This window comes from Malaclemys terrapin, chromosome 7 (assembly GCF_027887155.1).
Source record: "Malaclemys terrapin pileata isolate rMalTer1 chromosome 7, rMalTer1.hap1, whole genome shotgun sequence".
Classification (NCBI taxonomy): domain Eukaryota; kingdom Metazoa; phylum Chordata; order Testudines; family Emydidae; genus Malaclemys; species Malaclemys terrapin.
Window position 1 is genome coordinate 85,332,148 of NC_071511.1, and position 19,601 is coordinate 85,351,748.

Here is a 19,601-nt window from a genome sequence, read left to right on the forward strand (position 1 = left end):
GTGAATGCAGTTATGCCTGCATCAGGAGTGGCCGGAAGCTCCCTAAAAGTGGGGGTGTCAACGGCACCTGAACTGTGGCCCTGCCCTCATGTCGCGCTGCCTCTCTTCTCCCTCCGCCCCCTCCCTCCTGTCACCAGCCGTAAGAGTGAGTAAAAAGTTATGGCCATCCCCCTCCCCTGCCATCCTGGATCCCATTCCGGCGCCCCTGGCCAGCATAAAGGTTCTAATACTGGTATAGCTGTTCCCATAAGAGAATAAGCTATACTAGTTTGTCATTGCCATACTGCGTCCACACTAGGACTTGTACCAATATAACTATTTTTGGTTTAAAAAAAAAAAAAAATCACACCAGTAAAACTATTTGTTACAGGGTAAGTCATTCAAGTGCAGACCAGGCCTAAGTGTCCTGGGGGGGGGCGGTGAGGAAAAAAGTACTGATGAACCCACAGATTGGTGGGAGGGACGTGTGTTTGGGGGGGGAGAGGAGCAATACAAATTCCTGGTGGTCAAGTATATTCTCCCCAATAATGTCGCTGATGGGTCATGTAGCATGACAAACTGGGCTGTGCTCTGTTGTTGGTGTAAGACCAATTTGTCCATGTTGGCTAATACCGAGGAGGCAGGGTGCTGCTTAAGGCATCCCACATGCACAGTAATATTAGAGTAGGGGTGTGCTCAATTTATTTTAACTAGGTTGAAGAGGCTTGGTTTGCTCACCAATCACATGATTAAATCAGTAATAGCACACATCCAGTTGCTATTAACTACAGTTTCCACTGGATAAAATAAATTACCAGGTTGTTCATGGTGCTTTGTTCCATTGAAGAGACAGAGTGGTTAAGGCTTTGTTGGATAATGCTACAGTGATCTCCTACCTCAACAGGCAAGGAGATGCCATGGGCCTGACTTTCATAATTACTGAGTACCTACAACTCCCCTGGAAATGAATGGTAGCTGTGGATGGTTGGCAAATCTGAAAGTCAGTGCCCAGAAATCTGGGAATAAGAGGGTCAGCAGTCTTCCTAAATCCTCCTTGGCATGTAGTGTTAAATACCAGGTGGAATGTTGTGAGGACAATTAGACAAAGGAACAAACTGCCAGTGGAGACTGGAGTCTCCACTATTAGAGGAAAGTTAGGGTTATGCTAGGCACCATGTATTAGGCCTGGCTAGGATAGGAACAGTGGATTAGATCTCCCCACAATATAGAGGGAGGAATGCAATGATACACTTGATGTTCCTTCCAATCCAAATGATTCTGAGTGGGGGTATGGGGAAGGAAGGACTTCAAATCTTCGGCCAAGGAGTTTGGCCCAATGAACTAGTTAATATTTGCTGCTACTTCTTTTTGACTACAGACCATTGGCTTTATAACAAATCTATAGACAAGGCTTGGAAAATCCATTCGCGAGTGGGAACTTTCCCTGGTGAGTGCAGGCCCTGAACTGAGGAACTGACTTTTCATTAAAAAAAAATAATTAAATTATGTAGGCTTTATGGCTGCAAAAAGAACCTTCCCAATGGTAACTTCAGCATTATTTGTACTGGGGCCACTAGGCAGCAGGGCCTCCTTGTGCTAGGTGCAATGCTCCTAAATAATGAAAAAAATGGTTCCTGACCCTAAGAGCAATATCTCGTTTGTATGTAATAAAGTTACATGGAGAGACAACAGATGGATATGATAAACAGGGAGCACAAGGGAACAGGGAGAGGATTATGAGTAGTGTTCTAAGCAGTGGACTCGGCACACCTAGCTGCGTAACTGAGGCTATGCTATCTTCCTGCGGCCGGTGCTGGACCTAGTCATAGGGGAAGAAGTCCCAACAAATAGAGGTGAGGGGAGGGATAGAGCACTGGAGGTTCCCCTCTCGTAGTCAGAAGGGGTAGAGTAGCAGAGACCTGTGAACTGTCAGGGGCTCTAGGTAAGGAAGGAAGAGTAAAGAGTGTGTGAGAGAGAGATCAGTCCGTCCTTCCTTCTTGCAGCTTGGAAGACAAGGGAAATCAAATGTCACTCACCAACAAGAGGCTGATATGCAAGATGTTAGCTCTTTAGCAGGTGTCAGGATCATCACTCAGGCAGGAGGGTGGATTAATTTGAATCAAAGCAATTTAAATCAGCAAGCAGGAAACCTTCATTAAAATCAGCAGTTTTAATTGTGTTTTGCATTCATACTTTCTCATTTTCCTAAAGAAAGGTTGATTCTCATTGTTGATTCGCAACTAAATATAATCTTTACACTAAATGTGGTGCTGCTTTTTGCTAACCACGAGGATACACCATACCGATATGCATTCACTTAAACAATTATATAGTTCTACATCATTTTTAGTTTTCTCTTTATTATGTGAGAAAATGGTGAATGATATACTTATGTACTAGATTATTAATTTTTACTTGTGATTTCTCTCGAGCTCTATTTGGGTAGAAATTCAAATTCAGTTAAAATGCACAAAACCAGCATTTTAATTTTTTATTAAAACTATCTTAAATGTGTGGGATACATAAGAAAAAAGTTTATCAAATAAAAACGAGGAGTCCTTGAGGCACCTTAGAGACGAACAAATTTATTTGGGTATAAGCTTTCCTGGGCTATCTTATGCCCAAATAAATATGTTAGTCTCTAAGGTGCCACAAAGACTCCTCATTGTTTTTGCTGATACAGACTAACTCAGCTACCACTCTGAAATCTGTTTATCAAATAGTTCACCAAAACAGGTTCAGCATTTAACGTTAACTTATTTACTAGACAAAAGGAATATTATCTGTAGTTAGTGAATTGAACTGATTATTTCTGGTCACCGTCCTTCAAGATTTTAGAACGAGCAGATCCTCCTTTTACCTAGTTTTTATTCCTAGACTGGAAGAGGAAAACAAGCTTTGCTGCTTTTTCAGCTCCCAGTTGGCGTCTTACCATTGAATTAAGTAGTCACTGAACTGAACTAGTTGTATATACTGAAATGAAGGAATTATTCTCTCTGCACCTACAGAAGAGGCTACTGCTGTCCAAAGCTTGGTTAGCACTTCATCAAACTCTGATTCCAGGTGCTTAGCCAATGACTTCCTCCAGTTCAGTGGTCTGACTTGCTTTAAAACTTGGTGCCAAACATGTTCTTCTCAGTATTAGTTTTTGCATTTAAGTGATTTTAACAGATTGTAATAAGTTTAGGCTTTAACATAGGTTGTCATTTTGAATTTAATTTAAAAAAAATTCATTAAAAAAAAAAAGTTTAAATTAAATAAATAAAAACTCATTTAAATAAAAAATCCAATTTTGTTTTTTAAATCATAGATTTTTATCCACCCTTCCTGACAGGAATCCCAGCACCCTCGTCCTTCCCAGCAGCTGGAAATGGGTTGAGGGGCAGGTTTCTCATCAGGGAAATGCCCCTGAATTTCTATGGCCTTGCCATAGGCTAGTATGTGATAGCTTGTTGCTAGGACAAGGCTTTGAAACTAGAACAAAGGCATCCATTTTAGTATGAGACTTGTATAGCTTCCCTACGTGTAAGATGCAATACATCCTGGCCTGTAATGTAGCAACATGAACAATTGCTTCATTGAGAGAGTGGGTGTATAGCATGAAATTCAAAGCTAAGGCTTCAAAAAAGGTGACACCTACACAACTGAGAGGTAACCCCACTGAGGCCAAGATAAAAGATGAGGAAAACGCCCCACTAGTATTGCTTGGTAAGAATCCCATCTCCACTACCTCCTCCATCTGCTGGAAGGTGAGGATACTGGCATCCAGCAATGGTGCTGTCCTTTTTCCCAGACCAGATTCAATCGTTCATATCCACCTCTGGCTACTAGATATCTGATCGATGTAAGACTTCACCCTGTCTATTGTAAGGGACAAGGGGCTTTTAATTCAGCAGCTACTCTGATCAACCTCGCTTTAGGGTCCATATGAGGTTGTATTTTTTGTGTGTGTGGATTCTGTATTGCAAGATCATATACTTTAAGAATCAGCCTAATGACACGTTACCACTGTTGAGCATGTCGAAATTTCATCGCATCTTCACCACTCCCACCCATAATCAGTAAGAGTTCGCATGATTTGGGTCAAACAAAATCAAAGCAGAAGAGTTCTAATACATGAAATGAATATATTGAAGGTTTGCAACATCAATCAATAACGATACATATTTGAATAGGAGTATCTGAGGAGTGTGGTTTGGGGTATAGCACAGACCTCAATTTTCATTTGATAGTGACCACTATTTTCAATGTGAAATAATTCAACAAATCATAAATATATGTATTCAACAAAGTTATAATTATAATTTTTAACCAAATACTTCATATTGGAATCATTATAAATGATTACTAATGTTTTTCCCCATTCAAAGTAAGTTGAGTGCCTTAATATATGAGTAATACAGATTACTACTTGTCATTGCTATTTTCATCTGCAAATGCTAACGCTGATTTTGTCACGTCATTGCAACACACCACACCTCAGCATGCATACAATATGGTACATGGCAGTTTGGCACTCTTGCATTCACAGCTCATAGATTTACAAGGTACATTGCTACTGTATCCCAGCCTGAGAGTCCAGGGGCAACTAACAGTCCTGGTACAATGTTCCTGTGCTGCTCTGCAGCAGCACGATGTCTATTACAGCTCTCTTGGGCTGAGGGTTTCATAATCACTAAAGGTATTAGGCCGTGTTCCAGAGAATGGTGCAAGAGTAAGATGAATGTCAGTGTCATCTGATAATACTGCTACTCCTACCGGTTTCTCTTTTGCAACCATCACCATTTACTTGCTCATACGAGGTGGCCATATCTTTGATCACTACATCTCACAGGTTTATTTCAGCTGGGGTGCTGTCTGTGTGTGGTCAGTGCTTTAGTGTGTGTTGATAGGGAAACGTCTTGCCTTGAACGAGTGCTGTACAAATGATGTCAATCAACTGTTTCTTATTTTCAGTAACTGTCAAGACAACTTTATGTGGAGGCAGCTGTGTACATATTTTCAACTGATGCACTCTGCTTGCCATTGTAGCTCTGCTAGATATTGTGGCATTCTTTGTGCTCAAGTCTTTGTACCTGTCTAAGACAAGGAATACATCATGTGCTGCTAACTTGTGTTCAGCATAGACTCTGAAATTGGTCGCAAAGTTCTTGATGATACCATTTGTTGGCCAGCGTACTACCCAAAGACCTGCGGAACCATCAATGACCGTGCAGATGACTTTCTGTGAAGTAGCTCTAGTTGATAACTCTGTCTGCAGCTGTTGCCTTGGCAATCCTCATGTCACCAGAGTCTGTGAACACTGTGGTTGGTACAGGAGCCAACGCGTGACAAAATACTTTTGATGTCAACTTATCAGACTACCAGTGTTCTTGATGTCAACCAAAATATTCTTGATGTCAAGAAGCAGTGCTGTAGGAAGATGAAGTCAGAGATGACAGAATGCCATTGCTTGTTTGGTGGGATGGGGCTCTTTTCTTGTCCCTGTCTTTTGAGGTGCCTCTCTACTTTTAAGGATGATGTGTAATTAGACACACTTTCTGTGACATTATATTGACTTATATCGGCATCAAGTCATGCTTGGAGTCGCTCACATATATTATCACCGACCAAAGTCCTTATGTTTGATGTTTGTCTTTATTCTCACTGCACTTTATTCTATCTTTATTCTCAGTCATGTTCTGTGGATCAGGCTGACAATTGAATATCCATTTGAAAAACCACTCTTCTATGTTTCTGAAAAAATCAATCAAGATTTGAAAGTTGAAAGTACATCTCAGTACACTCTCTACCATATTTTTGTAAAAATATATCACAAAAACAGATTCAACATGCCCGTATTATTCTAATCAAATTCTTGTCAAAGATAAACCAAACACACACACCGAATGAGGAGTAAACAAGCTGCAAACTGCAAGTAGGTAGTCATAGCTGGCATGGAAAGTAAGCAATGTGAGAAGCATAAATAGAAAACAAAAGGTAAAAGAAGAACACTGCTGCCCATGTGTTTGGTTTATAATCTGTTACTGGCTATAATTATCCAATATTTGAAAATTAATTCTCATGAGTGAATAAGTAAGACTTTGTCATAAGCATTCTATGAGAGTATAAGAAAAATATACCTTGTGTCTTGGTTTGGAAGAGGTGGGAGGGGAAGATGAGAGACGGGTACTAGCAGGGTATACTGCTAATACAGACCTAACATATATACTTGCTAGCTAATTATGTTCCCTAACAAAATATTAGCATGAAGCTTTCATTAAAATATAATTGAAATTCAATTAAATTGCTTTCACCATCATTTCACTTCAAAATCTGAAGGGGGTTGGTAATTGACACATATTTCAAAATGTTCAGCAGTGACAAGGTATCATCCGACAGTTTCTTTGAATTTATGGTCTTGACATTCAGAATCTACAAAATGAAAATTGTGTGAACACTAAAACAAGAGATATTGTTGAGAAGTTGCGTTTGGCCACTCAACTATTTCTCTCTCTGTTCTCATTGCTTTTCCCCACCCCTGAGAGCTGGAAGAGGTTTCTGTTACTCCCCAGCCTCCATATTCTTGGATCCTACTCTGCCAGGAAGTTGTCCCAATGTGTCTGCTGTGTTGCTCAGAGCCTTCCCGTGAGCACTAGAGTGACAAGGATCATGTCAGAATCAGTCGCAAGCCATCTTTCAGCCTCTTACAGAATATTAACTACAGCTGGTCAAGTTTTTTTGCACAAGATTTTTGTAGAAACCTGCCTCTTCCAATATAACTTTGTGCAAAAATTGTCAACACGATTGAAATGTTTTTTTGGGAATTCTTCTATCATTGCATTGCATTCATTCTCAACTTTGTTTATCAACAGGTGCATTTTCTTACCAAAAACTGAGTTTCCAAGTAAAAGAAAAATTGTAATTAATTAAATCAATCTCAGAAAATTTCATGGAAAAGGGGTCCATTCCATAGCCTGTGAAATGGGAACTTGATGTTACTAAAACTTTTGCAGAAAGGTTCTCCTGTATTTTGACTAGCTCTAACACTAACCAAATTTACGTGAACTGCCCTGTGTCTTTAACAAATGGAATGGAAGTAACCACCCCTTCCTGCAGACACTTCCTACTAAGTTTCTCAGGGTTGCCCCTGTGAGTAAGGAATTTCGAGGTCTAGGACCTCTAACAGGTAGGAAGCACAACAATCAGTGCAGCATTTGCAGCACAAAGCCCTAAACCATTAGAAGTCATAAAATGTACATAGTATGGGTGAAATTATAGCCCCTCTGAAGTCGGTGGGAGTTTTGCCACTAACCTCAGTGGAACCAGGATATCACCCTGCATAGTTTAAAAATAATTTACTCCCACAAAGGCAGACATGGATATTCTGTAGAAGTGTAACAAAAGCATGATCTAAGGACAGATTCTGGTTGCTACTTTACTAGTGCAAAGATGGCTGGAAAAGTGCCCTAGCAAGGCAGGTTGAGGATTCCCCTGGTGTGAGGAAATCCCAGCTGCTATAAAGCCACCCCTCAGCTTCCTCCTGACCCCAACCCAAAGCAAAGGGGATGTGATGGTAGAGTGCAGTGCTCTGGTGATACTCAGCTGGCTTAAGGGCCAGTAGAGTTGTTCTAAATAACACTGAGGCCGGACTGGCCCTTGTGATGGAGAGAGCACAAAGGTGGTTTAAATTGGCCTTTGCTCAACCCTCTTCCCCCTGCTGTGCCAAGAAAGACTCTGACGCGGCCAAGGGTCTGTCCCTCCATCTGTAAATGTAACAGACCCTTGGTACTAATGCAGAGCTTGTTGTAGTATTTGTTGTGGAACTGTCAAATGGCACAGGTACTTCCAAACAAAATACAAGATGAGAGCCAGAGTTAGGGGTCTATGACAAGAGTGGGTGGGTGAGGTTCTGATGGCCTGTGATATGCAGGAGGTCAGATTAGATGACCATGGTGGTCCATTCTGGCCTTAAAGTCTGAGTCTATGACCATAGGACTAGACCTGGATTACTGTTTCCATCCTAGCTAGGAACCTTGTCTATTCTAGGCAAAATGAGCATTTTGAAAATATGGACTGCTTAGGTAAGCCAGGGCAGACTTATGATTAGGCTTTAAGGAGGACAACTTGATCATGGGACAGATTGCAGCACCCAGCTTGTAGGGCTGGCTGGGTTGAAAACAAATGGGCAACAATGATTAACTACTTTGCCCTTCGCTTGTATAATTGATGGAGAAAGAGATGAATAAGGGTGTCATCCTTGCAGATGAATATTTGTAACCAGACTGAACAGTGGTATGTACTACTGCCTCTTCCAGAGTGAGATCTCAATTAAATTTAAAAAACAAACCATAGCTCCTTTTCTCCCCTCTTCTCCTTCCTGCTGTTTACTTTTTTTTTCTTCCAGGTGTTCTGAAATCGTTAACGTTTTCACTGTTCCTGTCAATTTTTTCCCCCAGCACTGGGGACCTGGCAGACGTCTCAGTTGATTAGACTTAAATACGCCACTCATCGGAAAAGTGTGTGGGAGGTCTTCTGTGAGAAACCTGAATTACTAATTCCAGCCTGGAGCCTTAATCCTACCATTGATGCTCCAGTATGAGCTATGGTGCAATTCATTCTGATTTAAAATCTACCAGATATTAGAGAATAAAAGTAGTGAAGAAACAATTTCCAACATGGGTGCTAAAGTTAGGTGCTTACAGGCCTGGTCAGTGGCTTGGTTTTTCAAATGTGCTCACTGACTACAAATATGACTTCTCTAGGTCTTGTGGGTGTTCAGCACCTCTTAAAGATCAAGTCATAAATGTAGATTCCTAAATATGGATTTAGGGCATCTCCATTTAGGCATCCAAAGCCTGAACATTTTGACTAGACTTTCTAGCTTGTGGTTTGTTAATATTATCAGAACTATTTTAATTGTATTTACAGTAGTGTCTTGAGGCTTCATCCCAGAACCCAGGTCTCATTGTGCTAGGCACCGTTAAAGCTAATCCAAAGCCAATTTCCACAATGCAGCATTTTGAACATAAACACTGGGAAGTTTTTTTTAATTGCTATTTGGAATTTTTTCTCCCCTCTGTCCCACTCTTGACTTTTTCCGTTTTTGGATTTTGTCTTCTGATTCGTTTTTGAGACACTAAGTAATACATTAAGAGCAGGAGAGGGCTATTTCTAAGGAAACATTTATATCTTTTTTTTGTGTGTGTAAAAATTATAGGCGGCATGAATATTTGAACTAGAATGTTGATGTAAGTTTTGCAAATACATTCATATCTCCCAAAAATCCCGCTTAGCTTTTACCTTTTAATAGGTTTTAGATATTGAAATATACAGCTTGCAAATGTACCATAATTTGCCTAATATAAACATGCAATTGAAAAGCAAACAGTAAATCCCAGAAATTGATTTAAAGCTGCAGCTCTAATGCTTCAGTAGGGGAGTGGATAACTAAAATCTTGCAAAGACGTAGAGGACTGGAGCAGATCATCTTTAAGAGACAGTCAGGCAATGCTCCTTTAGGAGCCATCCCCACCTGATGTGCAACTAATAGATGGCTGAGGAGAGTAGAGGGAAAGGGAATAATGATGAGAGATCTTGGTGTTGTGGGGGGTCGGTATTACAAGGAACTGCAAGAGTAAAGAAAGGTTGCCATATGCAGACTGGCCCTGGCTAGTTTTATTGGTTTTGAAAACTACACTTCCAAATCCTTATAACTTTAAGTAGTGGTCAGAAATTTGTTTTGGAGGGTTTCTGTCACTTTGCAGCCCTTAGGCAACTACAGCTAAATCCATGTTTGTATGGAGCCTCTTTGTAATTAGACCAGTGGCTGACTCTAAAAGCTCAGGGCGTATGCTCCCATCTAGGACAGCAAAGGAGTCTTGTTGCTAAACCTGTTTTTCTCTTGTAATAGCATGTCAGTATCAGTCAGAGCTCTGGGCTGATACATGTGAGTCTTGCTGAAGCCATTAATTGCAATCTGCACCCTCCTGTCCTGGATAGATCCATCTGGGTTTAGTTCAGCGTTGCAACATCTGATAGGCAGTCCCTGACAGTCTGCCTACTCCTGTGGATAGTGTTGGGTGATGGCTTTTAAAACACGTTGCACCTGCTACTTACTTGGAAGATTATTTAATGGCCCTGGTGGTGGAGTGTAAAGTAATTGGGTGGACTATTTGAACTACACAGACTGCAACCCTTGGGTGCACACCAGCCATTTTAAAGAGAACCAAATAAAATTAGAGCAAGGCTTGAAATTCCTATTGCATGTCCCAGGGCAGGTCTGCAATGCAAATATAGGTGCTCTTAAAATATTATTGCTCAGAAGGTTACCTAACTCGATACATCTGTCCTCTCCCACCTCATTTACAGAATTACTCTTGCAGCTCTGCTGAGATTTTCTTCTTCTTCTTCTCTCTCCCACTCCTGTTCTGCTTTATGCGTGTCACTGGTAGGTTTCTCTTTGAAGTATCCAAAAAGCAGAACGGATTGAGAGGTGACGGAGCAGAGAGACAAGTGGAGGGCACAAATGAAAATCACAAGAATGGAAGGGGAGCCATGGGGGATCATGGAAGAGAAGAGGGGCATTCAGGAGAGAGAAACAAAAGGAAGGGGTTGCTGCTCCCTCAGGAAGAGACTGAGGGAGACTTATAGGAGTGAGCAAGAGATGAATTTACAGGCAGTGTCTGTAAATGAAACTCAGGTCCTAAAATGAATCAAACAGGCATTTCTGGCAAATTCCTGGCAACACTGTGGGGGAGAGAGGAGGTGATGGCAGAATGTTAATGGCACTTTACTGTGAAAAGTGCCTATATAAAAACAACCATCTGACTCAACATATCTGCTATCAGCACACCTAATACAGAGTGACCAGGACTTTCTCCTCTTTGTGTGTCATCAACAGAATTATTTACTAAGTTCCAGTTACAGGGCCAACCTGTGCAAACCAAATGCAGGCAATAGGTTTGCATAAGCATAACTGAGGGTATTGCTTGGTCTGCAGACCCTTTTAGTAATGGTGATAGATAAAATGTGAGAGAGAGAAAAAGAACCCAGCTTGCCTTTCAGAGCCCAGCGTGAGTTGGCAAGACCGACAAACGGGGGTGGGAGGGGGAGGGGGAAGGAATATATATATATTTACTATACATTGTATGTGTCTTACAAGGAAGCCAATGGGAGAAACATGGAAGCCTATGATACCATTCCTACAGCATTCATTACTTTCAGCATGCTTTAATAGCAAGACCTACGGAAGGACATTGTCTTTATTTCATAGCATTTTTGTTTCCAATTATTGGTTGGTCTGAGCCTCCTCTTTCTGAGGGGCTTATGGGGATGGCATCAGTAATAGGCAATTGCCCACTTGATACTGAAGTCTCAGGAGAGTAAATGTTTCCCGGGAACAGGCTGGTTGCTCTACACGGAGGAATGTATTATGTTCACAGCACAGTTGATCCCCTGAGATCTTTGTGAACAGGCTCACTGGCTTGTGCAGCTTTTGGTCTAGTTATAGACAGTTCACTGTGTATGGTACACAACACGCGAGATCCATAATGTCTTGGTGGGGAAATGACAGCTGTGAGTTGTATGCTGAGCCCCTAACACAGGAGCGGGCAAGCTTTTTGGCCTGAGGGCCACATCAGGTTTCTGTGCTGGGCTGTGCCACCCCAAACAGCCACGCGTGGCTCGGCCCCCGTCCCATATCTGACCCCTCCTGCTTCTCACCCCCTGACAGTCCCCCCCAGGACTCCTGCCCCATCCACCCCCCTGACCGACCCTGGAACCCCCGCTCCTAACTGCCCCATTCAGCCCCCCCTTCCTGACTGCCCCCCAGGACCCCTGCCCCATTCAACCACCCCTTCTCCCTGACCACCCCCTGCCTCTAATTGTCCCCCCGCCGCCCCATCCAACCCCTCTCCTTCCTGACTGCTCCCCACGGGACCCCTGTCCCATCCAACCACTCCTTCTCCCTGTCCCCTGACCGCCCTGGAATCCCCACCCCGACTGCCCTCCGCCACCCCATCCAACCTCCCCTCTCCTTCCTGACCGCCCTCGCCCCGGGACCCCTGCCCCCATTCATCCCCCGTTCCCCGCCCTTTGACTGCCCTGACCCCTATCCATCCCTCTCCGTCCCCTGACCACCACAACGGCGAACTCTCCTGCCCTCTATCCAACCCCCTGCTCCCTGCCCCCTTACCATGCTCCCTGGAGCACCAGTGGTTGGCGGCGCGGCTGCACCAGGACAGGTACCTGCGCTGCTTGGCTGCAACCAGCCACGCACCGTGCAGCGCAGAGCACTGGGTCAGGCCCCAGCTCTGCAGCTGCGCTGCTCCAGGAGATCGTAGCCCCGCCGCCCAGAGCATTGCGCCAGCGGCACAGTGAGCCCAGGCTGTGGGGGAGGGAGGACAGCAGGGGAGGGGGCGGGGGCTCGCCTCTCGGGCCCAGGGCTCAGGGGCCAGGCAGGAGGGTCCCACGAGCCGTAGTTTGCCCACCTCTGCCCTAACAGCAAAAGGTGGAGTTCACTGAGCAAATAACTCGTGAACAAAAAGAGCTTGTCACCTCATGCACTGTGTTGGCCATCTTTCACTGTTGTCACAATTACTAGGAACTCTGCTGGAGCAATGGAAATGGCCCACAGAGGCTCCAGGGAAAAGGTTCATTTCACAGGAGTTTGTTTATTTAAGATTTTTTTTCATATTTCACTCATGGGAACAACATACTTAAATCTTTTTCAAACTTCACTGTAAACTAAAACTGCCTCTTGTCTTTGGCACCTTTGGTCAACTACTGCTTCATTAGACTTCACAGTAGCCTGGCATCACAAAAATGCATATGGGCCATCACAATAGAGCCGGCTGGTGAGATTTGGTTGGGAATGTGACATGACCTTCTTAAAGTTTGGTTTACAATAATTTGCTCAGTGCCTTCTGCCCCTTGCTGTTAGACAGAATTTAGCACACAGCTATACTTACTATTTATTTACTTGTAATGCAGTAGCACCTAGGAGACTCAGCCAGTGACTGGGGCGGTAGCACCTAGGAGACTCAGCCAGTGACTGGGGCATCATTGTGTTAGGCGATGCACAAACACAGAGCAAAAAGATAGTCCTTGTCCCAGCGAGCTTGCCAACTAAGTATAAGACGCGAAGCACTGAGTGGATACAGCCAGGCAGATGTGGGGAGCCAAAGAAAACACTGAGACGTTACTGATCAGCATGATGGGCAGGGGTCTCAGCACGTCGGCTGCCTTAACCATTGTCAAGTCTTTTGTAGAGATCGCAGCAAAGGAGACAGCCTGGGACTAGCTCTGATCTGAATTCCTGACTCTCTTCTCCTGGCAAGGTGAAGACCTGGGTTCTGCAAAGAGTACTGGAGCCACTTTCCAAACGCTCTGTTACCTCTCTGCTCTGAGTCGTCTTCTCAGTCAATTGGTGCGGCTGTGTCAGTTGCTCATGTTGCTGGTACCAGTGGAATAACTAAGGAGGCAGGTTAAATGTTGCGGGCCAAATTTATCCTTAGTAGAAGTGCATCAGAGTCAGTAGAATGAAATCAGGGATGAATTTGGCCTTATGAGGGTTACTTACATGACACACTTTTCAAAATGGCATACGCAATCCCTACAGCAGATCAGCACATGTAGCAGTTAGCGGAAGCTTGAGCAGGCAGTAAAGAGTGAGGCCCAGCCTTGGTTCTGGACTCTGCCATGTCCATTCCTGAAGACCTGGGAAGCAGTACCAGTTTCACTGAGTCTTCTTCGGGTTAAGATGCAGGGCTGGCTGTGTGCCCAGCCTTCACTCCAATTGCTACACAGCAGATTGGAAAACCAAGGTGGGGCAAATGACATAAACATGTGCAGGCCTGTAATCTCTTTGCCAGCATTGCTATTGTGACAGGAAATGCTTACTATGGAGAATGAGTCACCAAAGAATGCCTCCTGTTGAGCAACACACAGGGTATGGAAAAGAACCTGGAGGCCGTTAAAGTTCTATGCAATAGCACATTGCGAGGGTCCTAACTAGGCTTGTGAGGTGACACCTTATTGAGGCAAAGGATCTGCTGAGTGTAGGGAGTAGAACAGAGACTTTTCCTTCTGCTGTGTAGATCAATATGGTTTTCTTGTAGGCTACGTTAGCAAGGGAATGGTTTAAACTGGGAAGGTGATCTCTGGAGTATCAGATTTTAATAAATGAGAATAGATTCTGTGGAAAGAAGCAAAAATTGCTGCAGACATTAAAATTGTGGGATTTATTTATTCCTACTACTTGCCTCCTGACTTTCCACTGCCTCTGATAGTAATGCACATTGGATGGATTTAATTAAAGCTAGATGCGGGAAGTATGTTTTCTTCACACTGTACCTTTTCTGTGCTCATTGGATTGTAAACTCTGAGGGCAGGGTCTTTGTCTCCTTCCCATTCTGTACAGCACTGAGCACCCTGTCAGAGCTTAACACAGTAAATACAAGGGGTGAAATTCTGGCCCCAATGAAATCAATTTTTGGCCACTATGAAGTCAATGGCAAAATTCCCATTGACTTCTGTGGGGCCAGGACTTCACGCCATGTTTTAAATTTCTGTCTTATGCGAATGTTGGTGGGGCACAGAAGAATCCCCTAAGGATGGTGCTAAACTGGCAGCAATTCCATTGGGGTGAACCAGTGACTGATGCCCATTATCTATATTAAACACCATCTGCTTCCCATAGTTCTCTGTACCCAGGACCTGGTTGTGTTGGCTTGTGATATCAGTTTGTTTCCTCTTAGTTTCACTCTAAATCTTCCTTCTGTACCTAATTTTTTGTCTTTGTCCCAACTTGCATTTAACTTTCTGACTGGGCCTAAATGAATTGGGCTATTTCTAGGCAGCAGTTAACACTCCCTTTGGCTTTCAAAGTAGATTCAGCATCCAGTCTCTAAGATAGAAAGCTAACAAGCAAACATCACTGGTACTTGGGCAGACAAACTAGTGAGGATGGAGTTGGTACAAGTATGAGACTTAAATCAGAAGTAACCAGCAGCACATTTGGTGTGACATTCTAGCCCCATTGAAGTCACTGGGAGTTTTGCCCTTGACTTCAGTTGGGCCAGGATTTTTAACTTGGTTCTCCACAGTCCACTTAATCTTGCTTTAGACAGCAATGCCCTCTGAACAGATTATTCAGTGATGTGCAACGGGGTATCTTGTATGTTTACCATACCTGGATTGATCTGGGGAACGGAGACTCATGCTACAGCCACTGTCACAGTAGGTCAAGAAAAACAACAAGGAGTCCGGTGGCACCTTAAAGACTAACAGATTTATTTGGGCATAAGCTTTCGTGGGTAAAAACCTCACTTCTTCAGATGCATAGAGTGTAAGTTACAGATGCAGGCATTATATACTGACACAAGGAGAGCAGGGAGTTACTTCGCAAGTGGCGAACCAGTGTTGACAGGGCCAATTCAATCAGGGTGGATGTAGTCCACTCCCAATGATAGATGAGGAGGTGTCAATTCCAGGAGAGGAAAAGCTGCTTCTGTAATGAGCCAGCCACTCCCAGTCCCTATTCAAGCCCAGATTAATGGTGTTAAATTTGCAAATGAATTTTAGTTCTGTTGTTTCTCTTTGAAGTCTGTTTCTGAAGTTTTTTTGTTCAATGATAGTGACTTTTAAATCTGTAATAGAATGACCAGGGAGATTGAAGTGTTCACTTACTGGCTTTTGTATCTTACCATTCCTGATGTCCGATTTGTGTCCATTTCTTCTTTTGCGGAGGGACTGTCCGGTTTGGCCAATGTACATGGCAGAGGGGCATTGCTGGCACATGATGGCATATATCACATTAGCAGATGTGCAGGTGAATGAGCCCTTGATGGTGTGGCTGATGTGGTTGGGTCCTCTGATGGTGTCGCCAGAGTAGATATGGGGACAGAGTAGGCAACGAGGTTTGCTACAGGGATTGGTTCCTGGGTTGGTGTTTCTGTGGTGTGGTGTGGTGTGTAGGTGCTGGTGAGTATTTGCTTCAGGTTGGGGGGTTGTCTGTAAGCGAGGACTGGCCTGCCTCCCAAGGTCTGTGAGAGTGAGGGATCATTTTCCAGGATAGGTTGTACATCGTGGATAATGCGCTGGAGAGGTTTTAGCTGGGGGTTGTATGTGATGGCCAGTGGTGTTCTGTTGTTGTCCTTGTTGGGCCTGTCCTGTAGTAGGTGATTTCTGGGTACCCATTTTGCTCTGTCAATCTGTTTCCTCACTTCCCCAGGTGGGTATTGTAGTTTTAAGAATGCTTGATAAAGATCTTGTAGGTGTTTGTCTCTGTCTGAGGGGTTGGAGCAAATTCGGTCCTACCTTAGTAGGTCAAGAAGACTCTCCATTAGATACCTACAAAATCTGGTACCTAAGGATTTGAGTCATTGTCCTGCACTCCTAAAATAAAGGAATAAAACAATAACTAGACTGTCCTTCACTCTAGCCTGGAAGAATTATAGCTTATCATACCCTCCATTTTGGAATAAACTCACAATTCTGTCCCTCCCATTATATCTAATAAAAGCAGGGGTAGTAGTTGTCATAATAATAATACCTAGCTCATCTAGAACTCACCTGTATGAATTACTGCTTGTGTCAGGGCTCAGTAATGTGTCAATAGCTCTAACCCTCTTTGCTTTCCGCAAGGAAGTTGCGATGTGGACCAAACCCTGGTAATTGAGCTCTAGCATATATTTGGGTCAAGTGGAATTTTCTCCTTGACTTGTTATTGTTGTGTTTAACATGAAATTTGCTATGTGCCAGTCCCACTCTGGCTTTAGCAAACCTCGCTTTGTATATTCTGGACTTACTTCCTGTTCTTAGCCAACAGCGTAGGTTGAGTTGTAATATTAAAACAGGTCCTGAATGTTGAGAGGGCCAGGGAAAACAAGATGTGACTAAGAGCAGGATCAAGTTAACAGAGTAGTTTATTTGACAATTATTTATAATACCACCACAGAAGAGCCAAGAGGCAGGATGGGAGGTGTCTTCTGTCCTCCATCACCTCCTCTCCTTGGAGTATGGGAGAGTCTTAAATTCCCCAATTTCCTGTAACTTCTGATTTTCCAGTTCCTGTTCTTTGCCTTTGGCAGGAGTCTTCTAGATCAAAGCCTATGCTACCGACTTAGTACAGCTCATCTACTGAACATTTACATGGTTCTATGCACATGTTCCATACAAATAAAGTATATTAAAAAAACATTTTTAAGGTTGGAAAGGCAATCACTCAAGTTAGGAATTGCCAGATTTGTGGTTGCCTACATAACCGTAGTTCTGCCCCCTTCCGTAATGCTTTATAAGAGAGTCTTCATGATCATATAGTATTTTTATCTACAGGAGCCCTGCCTCATTCAGTGCTCAGAGAATGAGGTAGTTCAATATTTTCTTTTATCTTCATTCAATGAATGGCCCCATGTGTTACTTACTGGACACCATCCACAGTATACTCTGAATATGTAATTACTAATTTCTTCATGGGCTTTTCTGTGGTGTTTGATCACCATTGTATACGAATACTTTATAAACATTAATAGATTTATCTTCACAACGCTCCTGCGAGCTAGGAGTTGTTATTCTCATTTTACAGATTGGGACCTGAGGCACAGTGAGATTAAGGTAAAAATTTGCAAAACTGGATGCAGTGATGTCTTCCTGTGTTGGCAGAAAGTCTGAACCAAGAGCTCTGAGAAGGTGATCACCCCGAAGCTTAAAGGCGACTATTTAAATGAAAAATTGTTCACGGTTTCACTGGTGATCACTTATCCGAAGCTTCCAGCTTACATGCGTATTCCACTGTCCTGAACTGCTTCCCACTGCATCTTGGCTGCAAAAAGCTCCAACTGTTCTGTCCTCTACCTAGCTGCAAAAATCTCCTGTCTCTCCCCAACAACTTCTGTAATGCAGTTATAGGTTGCCAATACAAAAATGTCTGGAGAGCATGAAGTATGCCGGATGCAATCAAATGAATAACTCAGGGAGCGTGGCCTGGATCTCATTATTTATGTAATTAATTAAAAAACTCATTTTTAAAATGAAACTTTAATAGAATTTCCAATGTGCTGCAGCAGGGTGCGTAGGACCCAGAGATCTCACCACAGCATTTGGCACACGCTTTTGGTATTTGTGTTAAAACTGGGTTGGTAATTCTTCAGCGGACTTAATGAGACACACCCTAAAGGGGCCAATTGTTAATAAACATTCCTCACTAGCCTTTTGTGAATAACACATTAAGGTGCTAATTGTGAGTGAGAGGAGGTGGGTTTTTCAACTAGAAGGGAAGGTAAAAAGTAGGTTTGAGGCATCAAAGTGTGGGTTTTCCTTAGCCAGTTGGACTCAGAGTTTAATGTTCTGTGTACAGGGGAAACATCTTACAACAGTAAATGAGGCCTTTGTTCTGGTTATGTCTTCCTGAGTCTGCAGAAAGTCTGAACCAAGAGCTCCGAGAGGATGATCACCCTGAAGCTTAAAGATGCCTATTTAAATGAATTTTTTTCACAGTTTCATTGCTCATCATTCATGTGAAACTTCCTGCTAACGTGCTTATCCACAGTACTGAACTGCTTCCCACTGCAAAACTTGATTTCAAGTCAGCCTGAGGGAGTGGAAGTCTTGTCTGGTAGGGTTTGGTTGCTAATGGGCTTTGGAGAAACCCTAAAGAGGTTAAAGAGCAGTTTCTGAAGGCAAGTGCTCAAGCTTGTATCTTATACAATGGCTGAGTTTCCCACGCTGCTGTTCAGATGCTATCCACATGCAATGTGCACTCTTTGTCCTGAAATGAACTAGCCTGCATTGGTTTCATTCCCCCCTTATGAGAAAATGATACATTGCACCGGAAAATATCAGGGAAACTTCCCTGAAGTTACTCTAATACTAGTACTCTAGTTAGCTAGTTCAGTGCTGAAATGCATACCACCCAGGAATGTTAGCCCTTCAATAATAGTGAAAAGTCTTTAATATTCTTCCTTTTCAAGGCATCCTTTGTGTGAAGGAAGGCAGTGGCAGGGAGACTGAGATCTAACAGAGGAATTTTGGGGCTTAAGTTTCTGGAATCCTCTCCCTAAAGTTCACCTAATTTATCTTGTTGATGCCTCCAAATTCTTTTGGGTTGACTCTTACATGGTTTTTAGCATATTAGAACCAGGGGGTTTCTTGTGTGCTGGAGGTATAATTTAATCTAGCAATTGGAGAAGGAAACAAATCAGTGTTTGAGGCTGGGGGCTTAATAGGACCTACAGAGCTACGTGGGGCAGCCTACATCAGACATGCTGAATTGGCCTACACTGCTGTCTAACACCTCAGGATAAAATGTAATACAAATGTCTTAGAATGGAGACATATGGGCCAGTGTGTGGTAACTCTTCTTCAAAGGTTGAATATCCTCTGAATTGTGCAGTTTGAAAATGGACTCTCTCTCTCATTGGCAGCTGTGGCGAGCCCCCTCTCCTGGCAGAAAGAGTGCACGGAGGGGCCTGAGAACTGGTGTCAGGATTTGCAGACGGCTTTGCGGTGTGGGGCTGTGGAGCACTGCCAGCAGACTGTTTGGAACAAGCTTCCTGTGGTGAGTGTGTAGTCTGAACAGGCTTGTTCTCTTCTGTCAGAGCCCTTGTATTCCCACGTGCAGCTCTGTAAAGTTCAGGCCCTAC

The 19,601-nt window shown here is 43.3% G+C and overlaps 1 protein-coding gene across 2 annotated transcripts in view; it reads left to right on the plus strand.

Annotated features, from left to right (window-relative positions):
• Positions 1–19,601, plus strand: part of LOC128841350 (prosaposin-like) — a 43,763-nt gene that overhangs the window by 4,206 nt on the left and 19,956 nt on the right. For both annotated transcript variants that reach the window (XM_054036358.1, XM_054036359.1), the window contains exon 2: positions 19,383–19,516. In XM_054036358.1, coding sequence (XP_053892333.1) covers positions 19,383–19,516 — 134 coding nt within the window. The remainder of the gene's footprint in view (positions 1–19,382; positions 19,517–19,601) is intronic.